Raw genomic sequence first — 19223 nt, 5'->3', positions numbered from 1 at the left:
GAGGGTTTTTATCTCTCTGCTTGCATTACTCATCTGTTCTTATATTCCGCCCACCTTTTCTATTGGAGCCTCTGGCATATTAATCACCATTGTTTCAAGTTCCTGATATACTAATTGCAAAATCTCTGCCATATTTGAGTTAAGTTCTAATACTTGTCCTATCTCATCAATCTGTGCTGTTTGCCTTTAGTATGCCTTGCTATTTTTGTTAAAAGCCAGACATTTGTATGTCAGTTAAAAGGAACAGAGATAAATAAAACTTTACTCTGAAATCTTTATGTTCATCTGGCTAGGAGTGAGCTGTATTTGTTATATGCTGTGGCTGTAGGTATCAAAGACTAAAACTTCTCCCTTATGTCTTGGGTATCCCAAGAGACTCTTTTTATCATTTTTTTTTTTTTAATTTGACACAGAGAGAGAGATCACAAGTAGGCAGAGTGGCAGGCAGAGAGAGAGAGGAGGAACCAATCTCCTTGCTGAGCAGAGAGCCCGATGTGGGGCTCGATCCCAGGGCCCTGAGATCATGACCTGAGCCGAAGGCAGAGGCTTAACCCACTGAGCCACCCAGGCGCCCCTCTTTTTATCTTTTATTTATTTATTTTTCGAGACTCTTTTTTTGGGTTTAGCCTTGTGGTTCTTTTGAGCCTGTTATTTTAAAGGAGCTTATTTATGTGGTGGTAAGTTGTGGGGAAGGGGAAATGTTCTCCAGTCCTAAGAGTGGGTCTCAGTCTTTTGGTGAGCCTGTGTCACGAGGTGGTGGCCTTCACAGGTGGCCATACTTTTTTTCTTTCACTCCTTAGGTGATCCAGAAAGGTGAGAAAGAATGATGCTGGGTATTTTCCTCCAACAGGGCAGTTAGTACCTGGTAAAACTCACATTGGTTAGACTCTGGCAAAACAATTTCCCTTGCAGATAGACCATTGTTAAGGAGAAGAGAACACTGTGGGTGTGTTTCAGAATAGCTACTCTCCCTTCCCCTGACAAAAGCATGAGGGGATTTTTCTTTGATCTTCGCTCTGAGCCAGGCGGGCTTCCTGGCCGAAAAACTCAGGAGAGTGTAGGGGCTTCTCTAGGAGTTTTAATCTCTCAAAACAGTCCAAATTCAGTCTCCAGCAACTAGTCAATTGCCCCTGCAGGATCCTTGTCTGGCACTGGCTCTAGCTGAGGTGCGGTTCTGTGAATTCACCCGTCTCTCCCATTTTCAGGGCATTGGGTTGCCCCATGACCTCAGTTCTCCGGTATGCATGTGTTTCTTGCCTGTAGCATTATTGGGAGTTGATGTGCTATGATCTAAGAGTTGCTCTCCTTCACTGGTGACCTTCAGACCGCTTACTGTTACGTGAGATACATTTGTTCTCTGTGATACCATCATACTTGGGTTGCTTTCTGGTTTTGTTGCTTTTTTAAAATTTAAAATTTTTGCTTTCACTATGAAGTTTGTATTTTTTTTTTGCTTTGTTAAAGATCTTATATTAACTAGAGCACAAGCATATTTAAAAATACCATTTTACTAAGTGAAAAGATAAAACATGGAGAAGATTTTTACAACACACAAAAAAGCCTAATTACTTTAATATATAAAGAATCTTGTACATAGACAAAAAAAGGCCAGTGAAAGAGGTGAAAATGGGCAAGAGGTATAAACACATAGTTTATAGAAAATAAATACAAAGGCTCTTAGCATAAAAGGTCCTCAATTCACTCTTAACAAGAACAATGAAGTTAAAAATCTGATCTGAGACTTCTATTTTCATCTCTCAGAATGTCAGAGATCCGAGTGTCTGTCTGTGTGCTGTTCTGGACTGACTAGGGGGAAACAGTCATTCTTGCTGTGCTAATCTGAGTCCTCCGAGGGACAAATATCAGAACCGGATAGAACACACAAGAATTTGTATAGGGAAATGCCTACAAGAGGAGGTGGGGAAGGGGCTGGGTTAAGCACGGAGAGCTGTCAGGCCACAGTACAAGTCTGACCCTGAGCAAAGGATAGGGGACCAAGCCCGGCTGGACGTGCTTCAGGTTGCCATGCAGTCTTGGGAGGGTTTGGCAAGGCCGCAGGAGCATCTGGAGCCCATGCTGGCCAGCAGGAGAGCTTGGGTCTTCCAGGAACAGACCTGCCTGGGGTCCCTTTGTGCCTACACAGATTCTCTCCTTCACCAGACTCCCTCTGGACTCGCCTGAGCTCCTTCTTTAATGAGGCCTGACTTTTGGACTTCTGTGTTCACCTCCGCAGTGTCCAGCTTGCTTGCTCTCAGGGCACCAGGACCGCAGTGTCCAGTTTTAGAAGATTCCTGGCAACTCAGTTTCTCCAGATCCCCCTCCCTCTGATGGCCAGTCACCCTCCTTATCCGATTGGGGCCCCACCCAGGTGATGTCTGGTCACCCTGTCTTCAGCAAAACAGAGGAGGAGTCTAGGAAATTGGAAGGTGCTGTATCCTAGAAAGCGGAGCTCCGACTCCAGAGAGGGGTACTAGGTCATCCCAGGATGGCAGTGGATAGGAAACCAGGCAGCAGCTGCCAGGTGCCCTGAGAGCAAGACCCACCCGAGTGGGTCCGAAGGCTCCAGAAGATGAACCTGATGAGTATCTGATGTGAGATCAGATTTATTTTCACCAGAGGAATGCTTAGGGATGACACTGATATACGTACATGGAAAGCCAAGCAAGCAACAACGAAAAAAAGACAAGGGTCCACAATAGTCACGCACACAACATGCCTCCGCTACGGAGGACCTTCGCTTAGCGAGGCTAAAAAAAAAAAAGGGGGGGGGCACCTGGGTGGCTCAGTGGGTTAAAGCCTCTGCCTTCGGCTCAGGTCACAATCTCAGGGTCCTGGGATTGAGCCCCGCATCTGGCTCTCTGCTCTGCAGGGAGCCTGCTTCCTCCCCTCTCTGTCTGCCTACCTGTGATCTCTCTCTGTCAAATAAATAAATAAAATCTTAAAAAAAAAAAAAAAAGCCAACTAACCTGGGGGACACCGTTTGGGTGTGTCAGCAGACCAAACGCTCACGGTCACGGCTGAAATGCTGACTCTGACCTTCAAAGGGAAGCTTTCCCCATGTCAGTGTGACTTTTCAGGTAAGAGCACGTAATGGATGTGAGTCTCTGGCAACAAACGACACTAGAAAGAACTCACTTACTCCGGCTTCCTACACGGAGCTGTGACTCCTGTCTGGACTTTCTGGCCATTGTCCTCCCACTGTTCCTCACTCAATGACACATTCATATCAAGTAAAGCCCTTTGGATTTTCTTCTGGTGGCCTTACTTTTATGCAGATGCTGGATTGTGATCAAACTACAATGGCGCAGGCCACACAATAACCGAGTCAGGACCACGGCGAGGAGGACGACGGGAGAGCCAATGGCCAAAGACTGCTCAGCCGCGCAGCGGCCGGTCCCCAGATAACGCCTGACGCGGGGACACCAAGAGGCGTGTGCCTGAGCCTGCTGCGTGGGGATGGGGAAGGAAGGAGGTGGAGGTGGCTGTCCCCAGGGAGGGCTGGTTGTACAAAGGAAACGAGCAGCAGGAACCTGCTTGTCTTTCTACATAAACACATCTTTTCTTTAGAAGATGATGAATCGCCACGACATGGCACTTCCTTGTTCCGGGAGTTGATGACAACGAAAATTCACGCTGAGCCAAGCGAGAGGCTCTCCTTGGGTCTCTGTCCGTGTTCACTCCTCTGTTCCTTTTTACCTGCTTTTTTGAGGCTACCCCACTTTAGGCCACACTGCGTTCTGAAGACCATCGGGGACACTGTTTGAAAGTAGGCAAGCGGCACTCGGGTCCCCCGTGTTTGTATGTTAGCTGCTCCATTAGACAGCCTGACTCAAGTCAGTCTACCCAGTACCTACATGGACTCCAGGGCGGAATCTAGGCCTGGCCGCTAACTAGCTGGGTGATGAGGGGCGAGTTACTGAATCTGCCTGTGAAGCCGTTTCCTTTTCTGCACTGTGGTGGGGGGCGGGGGAGATGACAGATGGCCCATCTCCCAGGAAGTCCCACGCAGCTGGTGTCTATGTGTCTGGTCTACACTAGGGAAGCATGGTGCTCTTGCTCTGAATGATCAAGAGAAGGCTTCAGGCACTGTGGAGTGGTGGAAAGCCCAGGTTCTGGAGTCTGACTCGGAACAACTCCCCTTCTGGTGACATGATTTGGGATGAGCGTCCCCATCCCACGGTCCCCGCCCACTCCCAGGTCTCCTCACTTCTTTATCATGGGACCCTGCTCATTTTCAAGTCACATCCCGCCTCGTTCCATCCACAGACCTCACTGGCAATCCCATTCGCTGGTCTGTCATGAGCTGGGGAACCCTGAACTGTGCGGCAAGCCCCCGGAGCACAAGGGCCATGTTTCTCATCATAACTGGCCCACTGAGTGCCCCACCCGGGGGTTCTTGTGGAGAAACATCTATTGAGAAGCTCCCTGGCTGAGTGAAGGAAGCCTTTGGTAAGCGACGGACCCAAAGAGGGGAGCCAGGCTTCCCTTTCCCTCCCACTATGGACTGGGGATGTGCTGGGGCCATGCAAGGAGGGGAAGCCGAGCCCGAAGCGGCTCGTGCCCCAGTGTGCCACATGCTCTTTAGGAGGACAAGGTCAGCGCAGAGACCAACGAAGTAAGAGTGGCAGAGGAGGATGGGCAGCGAGGGGAACTGGGACCCAGACATGCACTGAGGGAAGACCATGGGAGCACACAGGGAGAACAGGGCCCTTCACAAGCTCACGGCCCTCAGAGGGCACCAACCGCACCCAACCCTGACCTTGGGCGGCTAGCCTCCAGACCGAGAGAATAAATGTCTGTTGTTTCAGCGTCCGGTCAGTGGTGATTGGTGACTGCCCAAGCCGGTGCAAACACCAGGCCGTGCCAGTTCCAGGTGGCGGGATTTACTTAGGCTATCGTGGGTCAGGCAGCTCCTCAGACCTGGAGCGGCGGGCAGCAAAGAGAAAGTGCCTGCTTTAATCCCACCGTGAGGCTCATAAAATAAAATGTGAGCAAAACCGCGTCTGATGAATTTTGTTTCCCTGACTTGGAAGGACCTGCCGCCCGTTCAAAGAGAAGCACAACATATTTGTTCCACCTGTAGTCAAAGGAAAGTTCTACCCGGGGACACGCCCAACCATGGCGGGCAGCTTGTCCCCCCCAGGAAAGGCGGAGGGCATGCTCAGTCCCACGTGGGGGCTCCCAGCCTGTGCCCAGGATCAGGGCCGTGCCCTTCCCTCCTGAGCGCAGATGTGGTGCCTGGCCAGCCCCGGGGAAGGACCGCTCTGTTTTCTTCTTTAGCACGCGTACTTACAGCTCATCTTCGAAGCAGATTTTGGCAAACTTGTCCTTGCCGCCCCCGCTGAGCAGGCGATAGGCGTAGGTGTTCAAGGGGCACGGGGTCCAGTGGTCGCATTTCTGCCTTTTAGGGGCCGGGGCTGCAGCAAAGAAGAGTGTAGGAGTCAGTGCCCCGCCACAGTTTATCTGGCGAGCCCACTGCCTGACCGTGAACAGCGGCCCCGCCCCGGGACTTCACACTGGCAAGACCCTGGTGGACGGGAGAAGGGGTCACCAGTGTCTCATCGGCGGCGTCAGAAATTCCCCTAAACATACAGTAGACTTCAGCGGCATTTGTCTTACAATAACAGACACGTGAAAGGGAGAGGATGTGGGGTGGGCATCACAGTTTCAGAAGGGGTGGGAGCGCCTGCCCCGGGCTGGTCACCTCCCGGACGTTCTCCGCACGCAATGTGTGTTTTGCATCCCAATTAAAGAGAGCTTGCTGGGTCTGAGAGGGCTGGCGAACAAGGAAACAGCCAGGCATGGGACAGCCATCCAGCTTGTGTATTTACACACCCTGAAACACGCACGCGCACGCACACACATGTACACACAGGCCCGGACCCCCACTCGGGCCATGGCGGACCCCCTTCCTTCCCTTGAGCCTGAGGTACTGGGCTCCACTGCCGGGGGTGCTATGAGGTCAGTGCTGACAGGCCAGGGAGACGGCTCCCCAGCACCCCCACAGTGCAGGGCTCAGCCATCGGCAGGGGTGGGGACCTGCCTGAGGCTGCTCCCCGCCCCGCGGCTGGCTGCTCTTTGGCCATCGCCACCGTGTGAGCCTCCCTGCTCACCTCAAGGTATGGGTGGCTGAGTGTGTTGCCCCGCTGAGCTGGAGGGGGGAGCACGGGGAAGCCAGTGTGCCCCTAGCCTCGGGGCCCCGGGTAAGGGTAGGGGACACAGAGTTCTCCAGGGAGTACACGCCCCTTCACAGCCTTCACATCACCCCGCCTCTCCTCACCTGCCCCGCCCCCGGGGCTGACCTCTCTGCTGCCCTGCTTCCTTTCTCTCTAATATCCTATGGTTCCCAGGGATGGGGGCTGCTTCCTCTCCACTCTACTCCCAGCCCCAAGGTGGTGTGCGTACACACAGCTGCCCCACTGTTTGTTGACTGACTAAGTGGACATCTGCCCTTTGGAGGAGGAGAAATGTCCCGGACGTCAGAGAACCTGAACCCTGTCCCTGCCCCGAGCCCCGTGCAAAAGCCACAAAGGACAGGGAGGCTTTCTGAACGCTTATGGCTATAGCTCTGGTCCACCTTTACTAATTTCTCTTCCTATTAGTCGATATTTTTAAACAAGAAAGGGCCACGGGATATTTCTTTTCCTTAATTAATTTCTGCAGAAGAAAATCAGAAGTAAAAGAAAAGCAGAATAAGGGAAAAAGTCCTACACATTCTCACTCTAAAGAATCTTAACTGTTCTACTTTTTGGCACATTTTCTTCCAGACTTTTCTGTGCATACAGATGGCATCTGCAAAGTTGGTGAACACAGATCAAACATATTCAAGCAGTGTGTCACTTACATAAATTTTCAAGCAATATATCCACTAAGATTTTCTCAATCTCCAGATACCTAAGTTTAGAGCAAGGGGTCCAACCATTTATGTGAAAAAGTGCTATAAGTACATATATTCTCAGTGTCTCTGGATTGGGGGCACTACAGTGTATTTATTTTAGCTCTTTTTAAAAAAATTAATAATAATATCTATTACTTTAAATGTAGAGGTAATTTACCTAAAAACACATTGAGCATATCTGAAAATGTAACATACTGTTTAAAAGTAGGTATGTCCTGGGGTGCCTGGGTGGCTCAGCCGGTTGGGTGTCTGCCTTTGGCTTAGGTCATGATCCCAGGGTCCTTGGTAGAGCCACGTATCGGGTCCCTGCTCCACGGGGAGTCTGCTTCTCCCTCTCCCTCTCCCTGCAGCTCTCTCTGCTTGTGTGCTCTCTCTCCCTCTGTCAAATAAAATCTAAAAAAATAAAAGTAGGTATGTCCTATTTCCTGACTTACAGACATCCTGTGTATACAGCCGATCCAGTGCAAATAATTTTTTTTTTAAATTAACTTATTTGAGAGAGAGAGAGAGAGAGAGAGATGGAAAGCACTTGTGTGCAAACCCAGGGAGCAGCAGAGGAAGAGAAAGAGAAGTGGACTCTGAGCCTGACATGGGGCTCGATTCCAGGACCTGAGCTGAAATCAAGAGTCAGCCGCTTAACCCACTGAGCCACCCAGGCACCCCCAGAGTGAATATTCCGAAAGTGGGTTGGATTCTCATTTATCCTACCTGTCACCTGCACTGCTTAGTGTAGGTGATGCTGTCCCCTTAGTCTCCCCAAGCACAGGGACCTGCTCAATTCTGTGTGGACCCACACAGATGACACCAGAGTCACGGACTGCCCTCTGCTCTTGGAGAAGGACACTCTTAGTGGGTCCTTATGCCTTCATCACAGGCTGTAGGACTGCACTGGCTACGGGATCCTCTCAACCCAGTGATGGAAAGGATCCACGTCTGTCCGGAATGTGCTGGACACGCTGACAGGTGTGATGTGTTCACTGGCAGAGGTGGACAGTCCCCCACGTACCCAACAGATCTTTTTTTTAAAGATTTTATTTTATTTTATTTATTGGACAGAGAGAGAGATCATAAGTAGGCAGAGGGGCAGGCAGAGAGAGAGGAGGAAGCAGGCTCCCTGCTGAGCAGAGAGCCTGATGTGGGGCTCGATCCCAGGACCCTGAGATCACGACCTGAGCCGAAGGCAGAGGCTTAACCCACTGAACCACCCAGGCGCCCCTACCCAACAGATCTTAAGAGATAAGGCCCTGAGACCACGTCATACCTCCTGACCCCTACATGGTAGGGTAATCTGGAGACAGAACAATAGCAGATTAATACAGAGCTAGCGATAGTAACAGGAAAAGTTACTTTGCTTTGTTTTAAAGCCAGGAGCCAGGGCTCTAAGTGGGAGAGGGATATAGGGGAAGCAGGTCAGGAGGAAAAAAAGGGACTAGTGGGGCAGTGTGGGCTGGGTCCCAACTTGAGCTATTTCCTATTCTCAGCTCCACTGGGCTGGGGCTCAGGGACGGGAACAAGGTGACCGGCCCGGCAGAGCAATCGCAGTACCAGACAAGACTCGGCCTGCCCATCTCTCCCACCCTCTTACCCCGCACATCCCCCGAAGGCCTGACACTGGAGTTTCCCAGTGCAGCCGTCCCTGGGGGCCCATGTGGATGATCTCCCATTGCCTCCTCATCCTGTGGGGTCATATGGCTGACCACAGGGCAGCCAACACCCCTGGGTGCTGAGGTGGATTGGGAGCAGGACCCCATGCCTCGCAGGGAGTGCCGAGGGCAGGTCTTCCGTGACTGCGGCCTGCCACGCAGAGGCCCCAGCAGAATGTGGGTGCCGTTCAGGTGGGTATGCATAGGTGCGTTTCCCCCGAGGGAGGGCCTTGACTTTCATCAGATTCTCCGAAGACAATGTGTCTGTGACCAGGGAGGAAAGGGCGGTGGTATTTTCTCACAGGGCCTGGGAGTGGTCGCTTAGTTTGTGTGGCATTTCAAAAAGGCTTGCTTGACCTTCTACCCATCCCCTAGAAGCACAAAACGTCATTACGGGAACAAAGAAATAAGATCATATTCTTTGTTCGGGGTGAGGGTGTGGAGATGTAGACACACCTTCTCAGAAGACAGAGCTCTTTCCAAACCCCACCTCTCCCGACCATGTTCCCCACCAGATTCACAGATCTTTATTCCAAAACTATCTGTTAAGTACCAGATACTGTGCTACATGTAGGTCCTCAGCGCTTTTTCTGAAATTTCCTTCCCCAAATATTGGATGTTAAAGAGCACAAGAATACGTGGGAGCGGACGCCCAGCCAGGAGGAGCAGTGGGTCTGCTCATCGGTATCCTGCTTCCCTGTCTCCTGAAACGCCTGCCTGTTGGTTTAAGTAAGGCCTGGGGCCCTGACTGGCCGTGTGGCTCAGCACGGCGGGCCTCCTGCCGTGAACTGCAGTCTTAGAGGTCATTCTCTTGCTGAGAGAAGTCTTAGCTTACTTCTTATCTTTACATTCACTAAAACAAATAGAGGTTCTTAGGCTCCACATTGAGCCCATAGATTTTTAATTTCCTGGAGCAGGGTCCAGGAACCTGTCTTTCTGAAATACTTCCTGATTTGGGAACCACGACAACACTCACCCCTTTAAGTGAGGAAGGTGGTTCCAGAAATGTGTTCCTGCTGTGTATGCCAGGCAAACAAGGAGGGTGATGCCTGGGCCTGCGTTTGGCCACATTGTAGCCAGGTCAACTCACCTCATTGTTCTGGATGAGATTAAATCCAGTCCACAGAAATAATAGCCCAGAAGCCACCGAAGAGTGCTGGTCTCTCTGACAGTCAGTGATCATGGTTTCTTGGGTGCCCCGAGGACGGGGAAGGGGGACAGAATGTCAGCACACCGGTTTGTCCTGCTCGGAGATGCCGATGTGGAAGGATGCCCAACCCCATGGAGAGACTGTGGGGTGTGGCACTCTGTCACCTCTCCTGGACCTCTGTCTCCAAGTCCCCCCACAGACAGTGACATTGCTGCTTCTGTGCCCTTGCTGTGGGGGCCAGGTAAGGTTGCTAAGGCCCTACCAGCTAGACAATGCAGCACCCTGCATGGGAGGGTTCATTTTGGAACCAGAAGAACCTCAGACATAGAGACACCGGCAATGTCCCTTCCGCGACAGAGGAGGGATCGCGAAGGCAATGACCGGTAGTTAGGGGCAGAATTAGAATTAAATGTAGTTTTTCCGGCTTTTCCTTGCGACAGCAGGCGTTAGCGGTCGCCAGCTCCTTCCATCTTGGCTGAGGATCTAGGAAGGTGGCTCAACAGGGCTGATTTGGTTGGCGTGGTTCGGTCTCACTAGAGCTTCTAAGAAAATGATTCAATGACCTCACATCTGAAGTATATGGGAGAAACTTTCAACAGGATCCTCCTTCTACTTACTCTCTCCTGAAACCGATCGTTGGGGGCTGGTTTCTAAGCCGTGTGTGTGGGGGTGGTGTATGTGGCTTCCCACCAGACTTACTCGTCCATGGATGCACAAATTCTCCCTGCACAGACACTTACTGACAAAATACTTGTCAACACTGCATGCCGTCCTCACCGCCACAGGGACCGCAGTGGACAGAAGAGCTCTCATCTTGGGTGCGAGAGACAGAAAGCAAGCTAGGATAGACCATCACTGACTGTGATATCTGCCATGTGGGGAACAAGCACTGACAGCCTCCAATGTATATAAAACTCCCTGCACATCAACAAGAACAGAACCACCCCGCAGAAAACAGGCAAGACACAAATGCAAGATCTGCAGAAGGGGGCGGGGCACGGGGACAAAGGTCCGGTACGCACAGTTGCAGCCTGCCCCAACGGCCCCCCGGCCGAAAGGTCTGCACATTTTGGTAACAACTACACATCCGCAAGATAGGACAGCTGGTTCTGCGACGAGGTATTCAGACAGAAAGATGTCCTTAAACACCCCAGAGGGGTTGGGGGGGACTGGTGTGGAAAATGGGGAGAAGGGGAAGGAGACAATAAAACCAGAGCAGCCCTCGTCCATGCCGGTGGGGAGGATGGGTGGAGGGACACTGAGGCCCGCGGGGAGAGAGGGAGCCACGGCGTTCCCTTTCCCGGACAGCGGGCCTCTTTCATGAAGGGGCCAGACTGGTAGCAAGCCCTCTCGCTCAGTATGAAGAATGGAGTGACCCAGAGCGGTCAGTGCGCCAACTCCTAACAATGGCCCAGGCTCTGGAGTAGGAAGAGAGGGGCCAGGTCTAGAAAACCAGGGAGATTCAGGGGCACTTGGGATGGGCTCAGATTTACAATCTCGTAAAGACAGCGGGGCGGGGGCGGGGGCCATGCGACATGAGGATGGTATGAACGCTGGGGAGCACGGACTCGCAGGGTAAGAATTAACTTCAGAAAACCCAAGACAGAATCGCAGGGCCTCTGAGGCCACACAGGGAGTTGGGTCCCTTTACGGGAATAGTTTAAGGGCGCCTGGGTGGCTCAGCTGGTGACCATCTGCCTTCAGCTCAGGTCACGATCCTGGGGTCCTGGGATCAAGTACTGCATTGGGTTCCGTGCTCAGTGGGGAGCCTGCTTCTCCTGCTTCTGTCTCCCCTGCCTCCCCGCCAGGCTTGTGCTCAATCTCTCGATCACTCTCTGGCAAATAAATAAAACCTTTTTTTTTTTTTTTTTTTAAAGAATAGTTTATGAAGTGGAAAAGCAACCTATGGATTAGGTGAAAGCCCAGGATCCAGGGGAGGGGTGTGTGCGTCAGGGCCAAGGACAAGTGGGCTCAGTCCGGACAGCCTTGGCCACGGGGGGAGGTGCTCGGCATGTGCCTCTGGCTCCTCCGCCCCTTTCTCTCCATGCCCAACACTGATCTCACACGTCAACATGCCCCTCTCTTTGCTTCATGTTGGACCAGACATGAGGGGTCACTGAGGACGTTTAGAACAGACATTCCCAGGAGGGTGTCAGAGTCATTGTGCTGAGCCAAGCGCAACAGAGGTTCCCGCACTGATGGCAGGAGCTACACTCATCCTTGAACCCTGTCCAAAGCCAGGGATCACCACCTCCCTGGGTACTCCGCAGGCATGGAAGAATGCAGGTGTCCAGAGGGGCAAGGCACCTGCTGAGGCAGCATCTGACCAAACCAAAGGGCACTTGTGCTTTCTCTGAGGCCATTCCCTGGGGTCCTGACAATGGCACGGAGTGAGCCCTGCTACAAAGCCCCCAGAGCCCCAAAGCTGGCGCAGTGCCTTCTACTCTCTTAGCCACATGAGCCCCAGACCCTCTATCAATCACTAGGCTCAACCCCCAAACTCTGAGCCCACCAGATGCCCAGGAAAGCTGCGTCCCTCCGAAGTGGAGCCCCAGCCAGCCAGAGCCAGGATGCAGCCCTCACACCAGCTGCAGCCACCCCTCTACTGTGCTCCTGCCGCCTTTGGGTTTCCAATAACCGGACAGTGCTGTAGTCCCGGGGAAGGTGACAGGGCCTCCCTGGCCTGCACTGGTAGGAGTGGGAAACTCGTGAATGGGCCCTTCTGAAAGGGCTGGCATCAGAGGCAGCTCCTAGGAGCAAACCCATGTCCTGGGCAGACTTTGCGTTTCATGTGACAACAGAGAAAATGAGAAAGACTTGAGGGTGTCCCCCACACCCTCACGTGCAGGGCTCCGCCTCAGTGCTGGGCCTCCTCCCTGGTCTGCCCAACGGCAAGCACGTGCACTGCGGAAACTTTATTACAAATACAAACACCAGGGCGCCTGGGTGGCTCAGTGGGTTAAAGCCTCTGCCGTTGGCTCAGGTCATGATCCCAGGGTCCTGGGATCAAGTCCCTCATCGGGCTCTCTGTTCAGCAGGGAGTCTGCTTCCTCCTCTCTCTCTGCCTGCCTCTCTGCCTCCTTGTGATCTCTGTCAAATAAATAAATAAATAAATAAAATCTTTTTAAAAATATATAAACACCAAGGGGCCCTTGGGTAGAACAGCTGGTTCAGTGTCCAACTCTTGGTTTTGGCTTAGGTCAAGGTCTCAGGACCCTGAGATCGAGCCCCACGTCAGGCTCCACACTCAGTGCTGAGTCTGCTCGACATTCTCTCTCTCTCCCTCTCCCTCTTCTCCTCCCTCTGCGCTCTCTCTAAATAAATAAATTCTTTTTTAAAAAATTAAAGAATAAAACAGTTGGTCACAGTTGATTTCTAGAAACTGTTGGGTTTTGGGGGTGGGGTCATAAAAGGTAATTAATCTGAAAAGGAATCACTTTTATACATTTTTCAAAAAGAGTTTGTTATTTTTTAACATTTTCTCTTTAAGCAATCTCTACACCCAACGTGGGGCTCGAACTCTCAACTCCAGACCAGCAGTCATATGCTCCACCACCTGAGCCAGCCAGGCGCCACCCTCCCCCGCCCCCAACTTTTACAAATTTTTTAAATCATCACCCAATTCTTCATATTTGTGCAAATTAATTTTCTACAATTTATTTCTGTGTTAAAAATATACCTATTTCCAATGAGATTCCCAAAAAGGGGACTGATAACCCCTTGAGCGTCCTGCCCGTTTTCCAATGGAGAGTCTAATGAAGACTTCGTGATTTCACATCACTCGCTAATGCAGTTGTACTCCCAGTGCTAATTTTTATTTAATGCATCTTGGAAATGGGGTTTCTTTGCTTTTTTATCATCATAATTTGCCTTGGGGGTCTCACACAGGGATGAGCAGGTGTGTCTACCTTGGAAAGGGGTGGGAACCGAAGGGGCAGGTATTCCCCCCCCACCCTCTCCTCCTCCCTCCTCCCGCCCCTCCTCCTTCCCCTCCTCACTTTCTCGTGACCGTCATCATCCTCGTCACCAACATCAACACAGAACGACCAGCTGGGGCAGAGCTGAGGCCAGACCCCGCTCCTCACTGCCGCGACCGCGGCGGGGCTCGGTACTCACCCTTCAGGAGGGGCTTCTCCGAGAGGCTCCTGAGGTTATAGACAGCACTGGTCAAGGAGACTTCTGGAATGAGCTCTGCGAGCAGGTACCCGGAGTACCATGCACATATGGAGGCGAAGAAGAAGACCACGGTCCTCAAAGTGCCTGGGGACAGACAAGTCGCCACTGTGATGCCTGGGGGACAGGTGCCATCCTAAGCCCATTTCCTGCACCAGCGTCTGCCCCGCACCCTGAGAAGTTTGCCCCCGGGGAAGTGGCGGGTGGGGGTGTAATGAAGCCACCACTGCTTAGTTGGTGTTGCTTGGACGAAGCATTTGAGGTTACCGTGACCGGTAACAGAAACAAGACATGGGTGTTTTCTGCGCCAAGTTTTTCTGTTTGCTGTTTAGAGCTTCCTCAGACGGTGACATTGGTGATTCATTAGTGCCTCGTGACCCAACACGCCTGACATGGGCCTAAAGACCAAAGTGGCTCATTCCTTTGTGAGGAGGCTTTTGGAATGGACGGCAAAGTCCAGAGGGCAGGGACTGTTTTGTTAATGCTGAGAACAGCACCTGGCGCCCTGTGAACCTGCCAAGGGTCCTCGTGACCCTGGGAAAAGCCACCGGACCCGTCATGACCACCACAGACCCGCCTGCAGGGAAACCCAAGCTGTGCACAGCGGCAAATCCCTGGAGGCGCTCCTTCTGGCTGACTGGCTCTGCTATCTTCCTCCCAGTGTTTAAGGAAAAGGCGTTCCCCACTCCGAGGTCAGGGGAGGCCGAGGGGACAGCTCCCTGTCCCTTCACGGGCAAACTGCTGCTAGACCTTTCCGGTTTTACCCCTAAATATCTCACAGAGCAGGACTCGTTCGTGATCACCAAAAGGGCTACAAGGCAGAACAAGGAAGGAAAGGAGGGAGGGAGGAGAGGAGAAAGGAGAGGGAGGAAAGGAAGGGAGGGGAGCGGTGGGGAGGGGAAGGCCCTCCCACCTGACCCCACAACCCCCTTGGCTGTCACACTCGGGCCAAGCACCTGGAAATAACCCCCCTCCCACAGCCACCAGACCTCCCCTCCCACTCCTGTGCGGGCCAAGGCCTCCAAATCCTCCATGCGGCCCGTGCCCCGTCCCCTGATGACAGGCACCCCGGTCCTCCCTCGATGACACTCCACGGGGCTCCCACTCTGTGCGCATGTCCTGGCCTTCTCCGCTGGCTTTCCATCCCAGGGCACAGCCTGGCCTCTCCTCCGGATCCCAAGATGAGCTTGCCCACACTCAGCTCTGAGTTCCCCATGGGGGGGGGGGCGTATTGCCAGCCTGCTCTCTGCACTCTGAGATGTCCCAGAGGAAACCCCTTCATCGCCTCCAGCTCCCCAGAGTTGCTCCTGACCCCGTATGGCCCATCTCAGCAGATGGATGGGGTCAGAGGCCAATACCCGGGATTCTTCCTTTATTTCGCACTTCCCCTCCCAGCCCTGATGGAACCCATCAGCCGGCCTCGCAGAGTTTACCAACACCATCAATCTTGCCTCCATAGACTCTTCTTGTCTCTACTGCCTCCCCCTCCCCAGGCCATCACCATCATAAGTCTTCCCTCTTGCTGGCCAGGAGCAAAACCTCCTGCCCCGTGCTCCAGACAACGTGTGGACTCATCGCAGGGGATGTAATAAAGGCTGTAGCGCAGCTTTGTCCCGGTCCGGGCACAGAAGCCTAACGCCCTTGGTGTCTCCAATCTGTTAGGACACCTGCTGTTAACGGCTCCTATCAGCCACATCTGAGTCTGCTTCTGCGGGGACAGCGCTGGAGGGCTGTCCTCAGGCCCTTAGGCAGCTTTAAGGGAGGGGCTGGCTGCATGCCCACAGGACTGGTGCTTTCCGCCCTGCCCTGGAGCTCCAGGAGGAAGCTGAAAGGGGACAGACCTGGGAGCCAGACCAGCTGGGGCCAGCCAGTCTCGGGGAGGGACACCTGCTTCAGTCCCCAGGGTGAGTGCACACCAGGCGGACCTGAAGCAGTTTCCTGCGACAGGCTCGGACCCTGGGCAGCAAAGAACCCTGCGTCCCAGAGGGGCACAGGTAAGCACTCATTTGGGAACAGTGGGAACCAGACCCCAGCTAACATGGCTCCCTGGACCTGTGTGGGACTTCCGGGGTGGGGGGCAGGGAGGTAAGGACGGGGAGGAAGTATGCTGAGTTCAGGAACATTCTGTGATCCTGTAACCAGGATCTGGCCTTTTCTCGTAAAGTAATAAAGTTATCCGCAGTGGCCAACAGACATGTCCTCCTCCGGGCTTCTAACCAGCAGGTGTCACATGGAAGGGTCAGAGCAAAGGCCAGTTCCAAGCACGGGCAGGGAGTCAGTTCAATTCCTCTCCAGAGACCCTCACTCATCCTGCATGTGTGCCCCTGTGTGTGTCTCCTACCCTCCTCCCCACGCTCAGACTCCTGGGGTCTCAGTTTGGTCCCAGACCCTTCACTTACACTGGAGAAGACAGCAGTCCCAAAACCAATTTGCATTCGGCCAGGCTACAGGTCAGGGGATCTCAGGGCACCCTCCTGCCCCTCTACCCCCGGGACCCTGAAGAAGGCAACTCCGAACCCCTAAGAAAACACTTTGGTGCCATCTCCTTCAACATGATGTACGACGAGGAAGCTGTCACTAGAAGCCTTGCCAAAGGGAACCCAAATCCCCCTGGAGATGGCCACACCTGCTCCTTTTGTCTTGGGGAGGGGGGATGAGAGAGGGCTGAGGGTGGGTGAGCCACTTTGTGGCTCCTGTCCCTGTCCTATTGACTGAGGCTTTTTGGTAGAAAGGCCAGGAACAGACACGTCTGAACACCACAGGAGGTTTGGAAGGGAACCTGCCTTGAAAGTTTCACACACCAATGACCTGCTTTTGAGCACTTCGGATAACCGCTACTAGGCAGCTGCCCTAGGACAGGGGAAGAGCAGTGGCGGCTTAACTTACTTCATCCCTTCGTTCCATCGGAATGTCCCCCCTGTGATCTTTCTACCTGGGACAGACCCAGGGCTTGACCCAAGTATCCAGGAAAATGGCGCTTCCGAAAATGTTGCCAAATCCCGAGCTCACGAAGTCCAAAGTAGCTGAGATTCTGCGGGCGACTCTCTCTTAACCACACATGTCCATATAAATACAGATCCGAGTTATGCTAAAGCTTTATGCAAAAGGACCACATGGGCCACGAATAACTCGCAAGGGTCACGTGTGGAAAAGGGGTCGGTAGGGGAAAGTAGTCTAAGAATACTCAGCATTTTCCACCAAGTAGCCAGCAAAATGTTATAAGAATCTAGAAATAATGAAAAAAAAAATCTTCCAAAATACTTAACATGATAGTAATGCCCTATCGCTTCTCGGACTTTTGGCTAAGATCAAATAAAAGTAATGCCCCAGCCATTGCACTAGTGGGTATTTACCCCAAAGATACAGATGTAGTGAAAAGAAGGGCCATCTGTACCCCAATGTTCATAGCAGCAATGGCCATGGTTGCCAAACAGTGGAAAGAGCCAAGATGCCCTTCAACGGACGAATGGATAAGGAAGATGTGGTCCATATACACTATGGAGTATGATGCCTCCATCAGAAAGGATGAATACCCAACTTTTGTATCAACATGGACGGGACTGGAGGAGATTATGCTGAGTGAAATAAGTCAAGCAGAGAGAGTCAAGTTTCATATGGTTTCACTTATTTGTGGAGCATAACAAATAGCATGGAGGGCATGGGGAGTTAGGAGAAGGCAGTTGGGGGAAATTGGAAGGGGAGGTGAACCATGAGAGACTATGGACTCTGAAAAACAATCTGAGGGGTTTGAAGAGGCAGGAGGTGGGAGGTTGGGGGAACCAGGTGGTGGGTATTAGAGAGGGCATGGATTGCATGGAGCACTGGGTGTGGTGCAAAAACAATGAATACTGTTACGCTGAAAATAAATTAAAAAAATGATTAAAAAAAAAAGTAATGCTCCAAGGGAGATGTTTTCTCCCCCAAAAAGAAACATACGTTGCCACCCATTTATACCATCCACACAAGTTACCAAAAACATGGCTATTCAGAAACAAGCAGTTTTGTAGAGAACAGGACTATTTCACACAATAAAGAAAAGTCTTGAAATCTGTCTTGCCAAACTTTGGGAATGCCGCAAAGGTGGTGTTTAGAACTTTCTGGAGTGTGACCACACAGCTGGAATGTGTGCCCCAAGGAAAGAGGATGGTTTAGTCCACCACCTCCTGGCAGACAAGCTGCCCTCCAGGGAGGGGGACTGGCCGCTAAAGGAGCCCAGAGAAGTTTCCATTTCTGAACTTCCCATTTTTGCACAAGGTATGCTGCCTTGCTCCAGAAGAAAAGAGCAAACCCAGTCAGGGAGAACAAAGGCGGGCGGGTTAGCTGGGAACCCCAGAGCGAGCCCTATAAGGCAAGGCAGGCAGGCAAGTGACCGGCTGACAGAGGCTGCTGTCAGGAAGGCAGGCTTTGAGAGACAACATGCCTCGTGGGATGACTTTTGTTTCCTCTTCCCTTTTTCCTATTTTTTCCCAAGCCTTCTGCAGTCTCAAGTAATTTAATATTTGGAAAATATAAAAATGGCCTTATAGAGAGATGCTAGCAGAAGTTTTATAGCCAGTGTCCATGGGGCATTCCGCATTCATCCATCCCCACCCGACTTAAGCAGGCTGCCTCACTGTCCCTCACTTGTCATGACTTCCTGGGCTGGTCAGCGGGACCTGTGGCTAGTGACCCTCGACCCTCGCCAGAGCAGCACGGTGGAGTGGAGGAGCCCAGAAGTGCCCCTACTCCGCAGCGGGCCGCCCTTTGTCTGCGGCGGCACGTGCCCTCCCCCGTGGAGGGAGCCCCCTCCTCTCTGCCTGCCCTCCCCTGCTGCCTACTTGTCAGGCAGGGCATCAGACTCAAGGAGCGGGAGAGGGTGTCGGACTATCCACATGGGAACCGGCGACTTGGCCCCTGCCCGAGCTGCTTTCTGATCCCAGGGCCAGGGCAGGACCCAGCCCCAGCGCCTGCCCCGCCCTCGGCCCGCAGCCCGCGCAGGGGCGGGGAGGGGAGGGTTCCCCAAGTAGGGCGAGGGGACAGCTCTCCCCTGCCCGAGTCCCCTCTCCCTCCTCCGGCAGGGAGGTCGCACTCACCCGCCGTCCCCAGGCGCATCTTCCAGGTGCAGCTCTCTGGCAACCCGAGCGAGCCTCGCAGGAGCCCCGCGGAGACAGAGATGCACCCTCGAAGCGGCGACGAGGAAGGAGAGCAAAGGGCGGGCTGACGGAAGCTTGGGCCCCGGGTGCGGGCCGGGCGGGTGCTGGCCGGGCAGGTGCCTGCAGCTCGGGCAGGTGCGGGCCAGGCAGGTGCGCAGGGCGGCACCCAAGAGCTCCTGCTGGCAGCCAGGGAGGGACGCTCCCTCCGTCCGGCCCTCTGCAGGCTC

General features: G+C 53.0%; 1 protein-coding gene across 1 annotated transcript in view; it reads right to left on the bottom strand.

Moving 5' to 3' along the window:
• Positions 1 to 19009, bottom strand: part of LOC111155814 (family with sequence similarity 3 member B) — a 34980-nt gene extending 15971 nt beyond the window's left edge. The window contains exons 1-3 of the mRNA XM_022516223.1: positions 18937 to 19009; positions 13808 to 13951; positions 5294 to 5417 (exon numbers count right to left, since the gene is read on the bottom strand). Coding sequence (XP_022371931.1) covers positions 5294 to 5417; positions 13808 to 13951; positions 18937 to 18955 — 287 coding nt within the window. The 5' untranslated portion in view covers positions 18956 to 19009. The remainder of the gene's footprint in view (positions 1 to 5293; positions 5418 to 13807; positions 13952 to 18936) is intronic.
• Between the last annotated feature and the right edge of the window lie 214 nt (positions 19010 to 19223).

This window comes from Enhydra lutris, unplaced genomic scaffold (genome assembly GCF_002288905.1).
Source record: "Enhydra lutris kenyoni isolate GAN:26980312 unplaced genomic scaffold, ASM228890v2 scaffoldscaffold43, whole genome shotgun sequence".
Classification (NCBI taxonomy): Eukaryota; Metazoa; Chordata; class Mammalia; order Carnivora; family Mustelidae; genus Enhydra; species Enhydra lutris.
This window is presented reverse-complemented; position numbering and strand designations above follow the sequence as displayed.